The 10871-nt window shown below is 47.6% G+C and overlaps 1 protein-coding gene across 1 annotated transcript in view; it reads right to left on the minus strand.

Moving 5' to 3' along the window:
* The window catches only part of ncam1a (neural cell adhesion molecule 1a), a 62464-nt gene extending 59573 nt beyond the window's left edge, over positions 1-2891 (minus strand). Inside the window, exons 1-4 of the mRNA XM_068744835.1 lie at positions 2885-2891; positions 2672-2746; positions 781-990; positions 565-708 (exon numbers count right to left, since the gene is read on the minus strand). Of these exons, the coding sequence (XP_068600936.1) occupies positions 565-708; positions 781-990; positions 2672-2746; positions 2885-2891 (436 nt within the window). The remainder of the gene's footprint in view (positions 1-564; positions 709-780; positions 991-2671; positions 2747-2884) is intronic.
* Positions 2892-10871: the final 7980 nt, after the last annotated feature.

The raw sequence follows: 10871 nt of genomic DNA on the forward strand, positions 1-10871 counted from the left end.
TAGAACCAAAAGTGCCCTCTAATTGGCTCCCTCATAATCGCTTGGAACGTTTCTGGTCCCTTTCTTGAATGCTATTGGACACGTGAGCTGTCAGTCAAAACCCTCAACCCGACGCGTCATTTCCTTCAGTCACGTAGCTTGTGTGAGAGGACAGATGTTTGGTAAGTTAGCGAACAGCGTTAAAACACGAAATTAGCCCCAAATCTCTAAAGACACGTAGCCGTTCTATTGATTCAGCCTGTTCTGTTTTGTGTGGCTCAATAATAAGTTGTGTTAACTGTTAATCTTTACGGATGAAAGGTCCATTCTCTCCTGATTTGACGTGGCTGTGCTACATTCTGCGAGACCGTGAAAGGTGGACGGCGTTATAGCGTGGGATAACTGTATACAATTTGTATTTCTAAAGCTGTGCCGGGAGAAAAAGCTTGATTTTGTTTGTAGATGATTGGCCGAAGGAAAAAGGAAACAAGGAAGGATGTAACAAATTGATCGGGAGACACGACTTGGCATGAGTTGCTCAGTGAGGCGAAGCGGCGCTGCTGGCTTCCCTGTGGACCGACTCACCGTCTTTGTGGGCCTGAATCTTGGCGCCCTTATGCTTCCAAATGATGACGGGAGGCGGCGAGCTGAAAACCTCACAGATGATGTCAGCGTCGTCGCCTTCGCTGAACTCCTGCGGGCTGGGAGCGTTCTTGAAGGTGATCTTTTCTGCAGGGAGATGAACACACGTCGTGCACCGGCGGGCCGCTTATCGTCGCCGCTTACGGAGACTGGACTTACGGAAGAGTGTCACTTGGACGGTGGCCTGGGCCTCCGTGTCCCCGTTCTTCGCCAGACACTTGTATATGCCGGCGCTGTCCACGGTGGCGTGATAAATGGTGAGGACCGACGTGCTCTCATCGCTGCGGCTCACAAAAATGTCCGGCCTGCTGGGGAGGATTTTTTCCCCACTGGGGTCGTACCAGTCGATTTCTTTAGCATCTCCCACCACTGGAAAGAGGAGCCGAAGAGCGAGGCGAAGAAGCAAGACGCTCATTATTTGTTGCACTTCGAGAGTCATTTTGTGTCACTGCCCAGTTTAGCATGGGTAATGTATCAGAACCCATGACACACACTTCTAGTTCCAGTTTAGGAAAGATTCTTTAATGAGTTGTCTCAATAAGTTGTTAATAACAAAACTAAGTGTGCGAGCTAAACCATAATATGAGGAATAAAAATCATTCCATTGGCTCAAGAAGAGAAGGAATGATTGATGATTGATGAGAGGCGACTTTTAATGACGGAGAAAAAGTCAAAGACCTTTTCCACATTGCTAACTTTTACAAATCAGATCAAGCTAATAGGTCTCAGTTTTTCTCAAACATATTAGACCTCAAGTGAATGTTGAGCCAGGCTGTCCAAATTGCCAGTACTAGAAGATTAATTATAAATAAAATGTAGAAGGCGAACACACACACAAACACACGCATAGAGAGAGCAGGAAGCAGGTAGAGGAGAATCTAGAGAAGTGGAGGTCTGCTCTAGAAAAGAGAGGCATGAAGGTGAGCAGGAGTAAAACAGAGTACATGTGTGTACATGAGAAGGTCCCAGGGGGGACAGTGAAGCTACAAGGAATAGATGTAAAGAAGGGAGAAGACTTCAGGTACCTCGGGTCAACAGAGCAGAGTGATGGAGAGAATGTGGAAAGGAGGTGAAGAATCGTGTGCAGGCAGGCTGGAACGGGGGGAGGAGAGTATCAGGTGTGCTCTGTGATAGGACGAAGGGACAGGTCTACAAGACAGTGGTGAGGACATGATGGACGGCTTAGAGACAGTGGTGAGGACAGCCATGATGGACGGCTTAGAGACAGTGGTGAGGACAGCCATGATGGACGGCTTAGAGACAGTGGTGAGGACAGCCATGATGGACGGCTTAGAGACAGTGGTGAGGACAGCCATGATGGACGGCTTAGAGACAGTGGTGAGGACAGCCATGATGGACGGCTTAGAGACAGTGGTGAGGACAGCATGATGGATGGCTTAGAGACAGTGGTGAGGACAGCCATGATGGATGGCTTAGAGACAGTGGTGAGGACAGCATGATGGATGGCTTAGAGACAGTGGTGAGGACAGCATGATGGACGGCTTAGAGACAGTGGCTCTGAGGAGAAGACAGGAGGCGGAGCTAGACGTGGAGGAGATGAAGATGCTGAGGTTCTCCTTGGGAGTGACCAGGTTGGACAGGATTAGAAATGAGACAATAAGAGGGACATTTTGGAGACAAGGTCAGAGAGGACAGACTTTTATGGTTTGGACATGTCCAGAGGAGAGACAGGGACTATATCGGTAGAAGGATGCTGAGGATGGAACTGCCAGGGAACAGGACTAGAGGACGACCCAGGAGAAGAGACATGGACGTAGTGAGGGAGGACATGACAGTGGCTGGTGTTGGGGAGGACAATGCAAAGGACAGGACTAGAGGACGACCCAGGAGACGATACATGGACGTAGTGAGGGAGGACATGAGAGTGGCTGGTGTTGGGGAGGACAAGGCAAAGGACAGGGTGAAGTGGAGAAGGCTGATTTGCTGTGGCGACCCCTCACGGGACAAGAAGAAAGTACAGTAGTATACACACACATATATATATTTCTTGTGTAAAACTAGTGGATAACCTTCAGGTGAGCTCCCTTACCTTCGCAGAGGAAGAATTTGGAGTCTCCGACGCTGATCTCTCCGAACGGCGGCGTGATTTGCACCTGGATGGCGGCTGGTCAAAGGGAACAGAACACACGTTAGCCCGCCGTTCCAGAGAGACGGGCGGCGCTACAGGGCCAATGAGAAAAAGGCAAGGCTCAAAATGAGATTGTTTTGCCTGCTCAATAGAACGACCGCTTGCTAGGCATACCCTCCATGATCGGAACTCCAGGATGCAATTTCCATACATCTCCACGTCCAAGCACTCCGTGCGCGCCGATCTCACCGATACTGTCTAAACCAGGGGTGGGCAAACCTTTTGACTCGCGGGCCACAATAGGTTCTAAAATTTGACAGATGGGCCGGACCAAGAACAGATGGATGGAGTATTTGTGTGATCTAATATAAATGACACATGAAAGCTATAGCATTAAAGGATTTGGCCTTTTACAGGTAGCATTACAGGGAAAAGGTCAAATTAATCAGGTTTAATTATAATACAATTTTATTTAACGATATAGTTTGGCGGGCCGGATTAAAAAGACCAACGGGCCGCATATGGCCCCCGGGCCTGGGTTTGCCCATGCCTGGTCTAAACCCAAGTGAAGCAAACTAACTAGCTAAGTAGCAAACTAGCTTATCATCATCATCCCCGGTGGATTAACCAAAGAACTCCAACCGCGCAACGTTAAACTGCGAGCTGCGTGGGAGCGCTGGATGACAGACAGAGAACACAGTTTCACTCAGAGTGGAAGGCAGCGGAGCGCCACAGTTTGTGAATGGAGTGTAGCTGCTAGGGCTAACTGTCTGCTAGCATTGTTGTTCGAGCCTTCGCAAAAGCCGGCTTCATTTCCGAGGCGCCGCACGGCACGGAAAGTGACTCTGACGGCGGAGAACCGGAACCCGGCATGTTTGATGGAGATCTAGCGCAGCTGTTCAATTCAGAAACAGAGGATGAGGACTTTGATGGGTTTGATTAATGATGATTAAAAACATGTGAGTACCAAACTCAGTTTGCTTTATTTTGCGCACCGATCATGCCCGCGCCTTTTGAGCCAGCGCGCCCTATGTACGCCCTGTCCTGCTGCTTCCCCACCAAGAAATAACCTTAGAAGGCAATAAAAGCTCTTTTGTTTCTCTCCCACGTTTATAATCGCGCACGTAGTCGGCATTATCACTGGATGATCGATCAGCAACACTGAGTGTAAACACAGCCTACAAGTATGGCCGCCCACAATGCATTGTTGGAGATTTAGAAAAGGACGCACCCCTCTATTCAACGGGTGTTATTCATCAAACGACTGTCACCATAACTAATTTGTGTCCACACTGTTCCCATAATCCTGCTGAGGCATTTCAGCCTGTTCTAGCGCCTCTTTTCTCATCCCTGCTTCTCCCGATGGATGATTAAGAAGACATAATGCCCCAAAATCAAACCATATTCCTCGTTTCTCTGCATCGGCTGAAGCTACAGCGACATCGATGGGATTTAGAACGTCAAGAAGCACCTGGTGTTCAGTCTGTCTTCGGAGCAAGCAAATTAAAATCCCCGCACAGGCGATGAAAAGTGTGAAAATGCGTAATGACTCTCAAAAGCTTAATCAGGCTAAATTCACTCGTGAGACGGGAGAAGTGATTTTTAAATGTGACATTTAGAGCTCCTATCTGCAGCGATGTGTGACGTGGAAGCGGGAAGCTGAAGCGGGAACGCCGCTGAATGGTGATCCGGCGCTCCACAGAGGGATCCCGGTGAGCCTCGCCGTGCCGCCACTTCGCACAAATGAGCGAGTCAGACTCTTTCCGGATCTCACCAGGAGATTCATGGAAATTATTTGAAAGGACTCCATACTCAAAGACAGGTAGCTGGCGACCATGGCAGCGCAGGGGGCTCGTAATGCACCAAACACGCCGGTGACTCAGGAAGCAGAGCGTCGAGCCGCCTTTGTGATTCCAGCTACTCTCCTTTTCTTTCACCTCCACGCTGGATAATGTGAGAAGCCGTGAAGCCGAACTATCTCCACTGAGAGGATACGGAGCATTTAGCGCCACATGGATGTGCACACGAGGCTTTGTGTTTGGAGCGCTCCGTGTGCTTTGATGCTCAGTGCTCATGTCGGACAAATTGGAAATGCTCGGTGCCAACGGGGATAAAGTTGTGTTCCCCGCATGGGCTGGAGTTTTTAATTCTTTCAAGTGTACACAAAGTACACAACCATCACACTGTTCGAAGACGATGAATCTGGAGGTTCTGTGGTAGCGGATAACAGCACGACACGACTTCCACCTCGGCTCCTGAGAGAAGACTAGCCCAGATGGCGACGCCCAAGCCTCATGAAACAAAAGGGGAACATTTCCAAACAGTCACGCTGAACCGTGTGAAATCTAAGCCTGGCGTGAAGCTAGCAGAACTCAAGACGAGGGAAACTATTTCCTCCGTGCCCCGTGGAATGTCTGAAAGACACCAGCGCACGCGTCTGCAGCTTCACCACACAGCGTGCTACGGGGCTCTGCGTCGTTACCGCCTCAACAGACTCGATGGACTGTCGGCAGAGGTGCCTTCAATAAATCACATCATTTTCATGTCTCTTTGGATAAAAAGAAATAGAATAAACATCACTCGGCACTTCTTTTGTCGTTTAAGACAGCAGTTAGTCCCACTGCAAAGGAGCAGCGCTAAAGGGAATGTTTTAGGAGAGTATCCCTTCTTTCTATAAAAGCCCGGTTCAACGCTGTCAACATCAAAATGTCTATAAGAAGCACCGATTTGCATTTAAAGTGCTTGTGCCACTTGAATGGCCTGACCTTTGTTCTAGCATGCAAGTTGGAGAGATGTGGAAAACCACTAGCCCCAGTCTGTTTGCTTACACAGGATGGAGGTAGATACAGAGAAAACAGCAGATCCATTTCCTTCCCTGCTCCGGTGCGATCCCAGATACCATGCTAAGACTAAGACAACCGGCCAACACTCAACTGATCGTATCTGCAACACTTAAGACAACAGAAAGGAGTTCAGGCGCTCTGGGAAAGACTGTTATTCCCAGAGCCTTTTTCTCAGAGTGAGTTTATAAATTGCCACTTGGGAAGTGTCTCCAGGCGGAAGTGGCTTTCGAGTTCCTTGCTCCAAGCAAAAAGTAGAAATTCATGTCTCTGCTGAGTATGTGGAGGCACAAAACCTGTTGGTCTTCGTCGGGATTTTAAAAGAACATTTGTCCTAAGACAAGAGTAGAACTAGGGTGCAGAAGAAATAATGACACAGCAAAGAATAAGAAGTCAACGCAGCCCAAAAAGAAGAACAATACCTCGGTCAATATTTGAACCTGGGAACAGACGGTGCATTTCAAACAGAAAACCTGCTTCCTGCAAATGTATTATGTATTTGTATGAGGTGCCGTGAACTCAAAATAAAATGGAATATAACATAAAGTCTTGTTTCTGGTTTGTGGAACATCCCACGGTGCAGACGATGTAAAACAGACCTGCTGTGTGCCGCTTGAGTTCCCTGATTGACAGGAAGGCACAAGTATTCAAAATGACTACTTTTTTCTGCGAGTTCAACAAACGTGTGACTTCACCCTTTCATAGAGTGATGCGTTAACAAGAGTAAAAACCTTCTGGCTGTCATCGGCATAAATAGATGAATGGAGCCATCAGGTTCATCCAAACCGATAAATAATACTAACTATTACAGTGATCTATCTCAGGCATGGGCAAACCAAGGCCCGGGGGCCATATACGGCCCGTTGGGCTATTTAATCGGGCCCGCCGAACGTCCAAATTATTAAATTGTATTATAATTAAACCTGATTCATTTGACCTTTTCCCTGTAATGCTACCTGTAAAAGGCCAAATCCTTTAATGCAATGGCTTTCATGTGTCATTTATATTAGCTCACACAAATACTTCATCCATCTGTTCCTGGCCCGGCCCCCCTGTCAAATTTTAGAGCCCATTGTGGCCCGCGAGTCAAAAGGTTTGCCCACCCCTGATCTATCTCCTCCTGCAATATAAAAGTTAAACATGAAAGTTACAAATCTCGCCAGCTTTCCTGTTGAAAGTTGAAAAAGGCCTGACCCACATTACATGGATAAAAAAAAGTCAACTAAGAAGCCTAGAGGTAAAAGATCTGGAGGAAGAAGGTGTGGATTAACAGGATGGACAGAAAGACGAGCGCTCGGATAAAGGACGAGGCAATCTGTGTCCTGGCGCTTCTACTCGTGACACCAATCTCACGTCTCGCGCCGAGCCTGTCCATCATTTGCAGTCCTCTCCGACGGATAGTACGTCTGTCCTTTTAGTTCCAAGAGTCCATCTTTACTCGCTCACCCACAGAAGGGACAACTCCCTCGCTCTGTAAAGCTACACCCTCGTCTCATGGCTCTTTTTGTCTCCTCCGTTGTCACGCTCCGATGAAAAAAGGAAATGAGATCACGGAGGCCTGCAGTCGCACCTCGTCTGTCTGGTTTTAGATGTCAAAATAAAAGATAAGATAAGATGTGACATCTCTCGACCAAAACCCAAACTGATCATTGGCATCAGTGAAAACATTTTTTTTTACAAGTACGGCAGTTGTTTTTTTCTGCATTGGATTTGTGATCTTCATGCTGCTACAAATATATATATATATTTTTAATCTATAGTATCTCTTTAATGATAAAATCCTCATTAACATGTTAATCAAAAGGAGAGATCAGCGACAAGTTAATTTATTTATAACGATGTCAGCAGGATTACGTTTTTATTACGCCCGCTGGACAATAAAATCCATGCTACTCACGCTCAGCTCAGACGCAGCATTAGCATCAGCATTAGCATCAGCATTAGCATCGTTTGTATTCATTCACAGACAGAATCATGGAATTTACAGCCAATTACTGTAAAAAAGGCTTTTTGAAAGTTTGCAGTGATTTAATGAACCAAATATTTACTTTGGTACAAATCACGTGGATGTCATCGCTGAGAAAGAATAAAAAAACACCAACAAGGAGGACTCGATGGGGAGCTTCTGTTCCGTCTCGGATCAGGAGGTTTGCATGCCTAATTGGAGCCTGGCAGCCGGTGGTGACGAGCTCCATTACGAGGAGGTCTTAACGGTCGGCTCCTGGTGCTTAACATGCAAGTCTTGTCGGGGCGAGTGCACACTGTGCAGGGGCAGGCAGCGGCATGTAAGGCTGCGCCGGGGCAACGTGTGAGGATGCACGGTGCAGAAGGAAGCCGAACAGACGCACCATCTCAGAGCCGAGCTTCGTCCTTCTCTGCCAGGCATGGCATTGAAGTTAAATCATTCAGAGGTCATTCTTGTAAATCTCTTCAGCCATAAAAAAGGTCAAGAAGTTCTGAAATCTGAGTCGACATCAATCACCCTCTCTTGGAACCCATGGTCTCAACTCAAGTCGTGAAACAATGCTTCCTCCGATGCAAAGCAAGTCGTTGCATAATCAATGACACTGACTCCTGAACCAGCAGCCAGTGATGTCAGAGATGTTTCTCGGTGACATGCTGGAGCGATGATGTTTGCAGCCCTTTAAATAAACAGTCGTATTTACTTGTCGCCGTAAAATCTGCGAGCTCGAAAATGCAAATGCAAATGCAGGCACACTTGTGTGCATGAATAAATAACACGGTTTGAGTTTGTTTATAGGGCTCGCCCTCTGATAACGGGGGGTTTAATTTCGGCGGGTATGAGGTTGTTGCCATTTTTGTTGTTGTTATGTTTTAAAGCCAATTTAAGCAGCGAGATAAATTCGGCTCTGAGACCAGATGAAGTCGGAACTATTCCTGTAGACCAGTGGGATTAGAAAATGGAAGTAATCACCTTATGTAGCACCGAATGACGGAGAGCTGACTCTTTGGATGTTGAGGTTTTGCACGAAATGCTTTCCGATCATAAGCTCTTGAGGCCGTTCCCTGGAGTTGCTCTCGACATCCTGGTGAAGCTGTCGACCTCAGATTCAGCGGTTCTGTCACAAAGCGGCTCAATGTGATTCTCAGGACCTCACCTGAACACACAGAGCCCCTCTTGTACTGTGCAGGTATCACGTACAGTCCCCATCTCAATGGACCTCGCAAACCTTGACTTCTCTCTTACCCGACTCCAACCCCTGAAGACATGAATAAGCTTCCCCACAAATGTAAAATGGATTCCTGCCAGGCATTTCTGAAAACTTGCAGCGCATCCTTTCCAGCGCTGCAAACACGCCTCTCCCGTCACGGTACCGACGCCCTACACACGCATCCAGAGAAACACGTCACAGTGCTCTGAGCAAGTCGTTACCTCAGTTCACAACTACAAGGTTTGTATCCAAGGACAGACCCGGATAGACCACGACGAGTACGGAGATGAAACGGAACCTGTGTTGTCTGTGTCGACTCACAGGTGGAGAAAACTCCATACCGGCAACCGTTTCAGGAAACTGTAAATTGATAGCAACACAAATCCATGAAGAGTCAAAACAAAGAATGAACTTGTTCAAGTTTGGTCGAAGACGTTTCACCTTCATCCAAGAGTCTTCTTCAGTTCTGAGAGACTGGTAGAGAGTTCAGATACTTGTACTCCTGTTGGAGCAGAAAATAAAGACACAAAGAAGGGACCGAAACCACCAAGGCAATCAGACTCTTCATCCATAAGGTGAAGGGCCGTTGCCCCCCACCCTCCCTCAGGTGAGCTGTTATGTTGGTGTTGGCTGGTAGCATAAAACAGGTGCACGTGCACATGAAAGAAACAGGACACGCCTTTGAGGACAGTAATGTCCAGGTGTCAGCTGGGGAGGACAGGTGGTTTCAGAGAGGAGTCAAAGAAGACATTTTTGTCAAACTGGAGAAACCATCCCTGAACAGAGGAGGATGAAGACGCCGTCGATCAGCAACACACAATCGATTATTAACGCACCTGATTATGTCATTGAGATGACAGGCAGTCCTTAGAGTACACAAACAAACCTCCTCAGCTACAGCAGCCGATAGTGACGGCGTCTATCATTACAGATTTGCGAGCACGCTGTTGCAGACATCACAGAGCTTAAGCCCCGCCTTTCTGCCGGGCCTTCGTGTATAAAGAGCCCAATCTGCAGCGCAGGATAGGTGGGTGGATGGATGGATGTAGCGTCACGTACATCAACAGTCCATACAACCAATAATCTAAGGAGCTGTGTGTTGGAAGCCGCCTCAGTACTGAGCAGCATGTTGTGTAGCATCCTGCTACATGACAGTGAGTCTGCCTTCATCTGGCTGGAGGTGACAGCTGTTATATATGCTAACTCGCTAGCAGCATGTTGTGTAGCATCCTGCTACATGACAGTGAGTCTGCCTTCATCTGGCTGGAGGTGACAGCTGTTATATATGCTAACTCGCTAGCAGCATGTTGTGTAGCATCCTGCTACATGACAGTGAGTCTGCCTTCATCTGGCTGGAGGTGACAGCTGTTATATATGCTAACTCGCTAGCAGCATGTTGTGTAGCATCCTGCTACATGACAGTGAGTCTGCCTTCATCTGGCTGGAGGTGACAGCTGTTATATATGCTAACTCGCTAGCAGCATGTTGTGTAGCATCCTGCTACATGACAGTGAGTCTGCCTTCATCTGGCTGGAGGTGACAGCTGTTATATATGCTAACTCGCTAGCAGCATGTTGTGTAGCATCCTGCTACATGACAGTGAGTCTGCCTTCATCTGGCTGGAGGTGACAGCTGTTATATATGCTAACTCGCTAGCAGCATGTTGTGTAGCATCCCGCTACATTACGGCGAGTCTGCCTTCATCTGGCTGGAGGTGACAGCTGTTATATATGCTAACTCGCTAGCAGCATGTTGTGTAGCATCCCGCTACATTACGGCGAGTCTGCCTTCATCTGGCTGGAGGTGACAGCTGTTATATATGCTAACCCGCTAGCATGTGTAACAGCTCTCATATCCAGCCTCCTAGAACAGAGCTAACTTTATCAATATGACTCTAATTTGTGTTTTTCAGCACCAGATCAATTAGCCTTTCAAAAGCACGTCCCAAACTGCCTGCACCACTTATTATTACCCCGCTGCACTTTGAGAGACGGCACGAAGCACAAAGTAGCTGTTTCCATGTACCGAGTGTGGGAGTGGGGCCTTAATCAATCGGCTCCTAAGCCCCTTCTCTTCACACCTTTCACTCAAAAATTGACACAGCTTTGTCAGGATTACAGTCGTTGCCATTGCCCCCCCCCCCCCCCC

The sequence above is a fragment of the Brachionichthys hirsutus genome, chromosome 10 (genome assembly GCF_040956055.1).
Source record: "Brachionichthys hirsutus isolate HB-005 chromosome 10, CSIRO-AGI_Bhir_v1, whole genome shotgun sequence".
Taxonomy (NCBI): domain Eukaryota; kingdom Metazoa; phylum Chordata; class Actinopteri; order Lophiiformes; family Brachionichthyidae; genus Brachionichthys; species Brachionichthys hirsutus.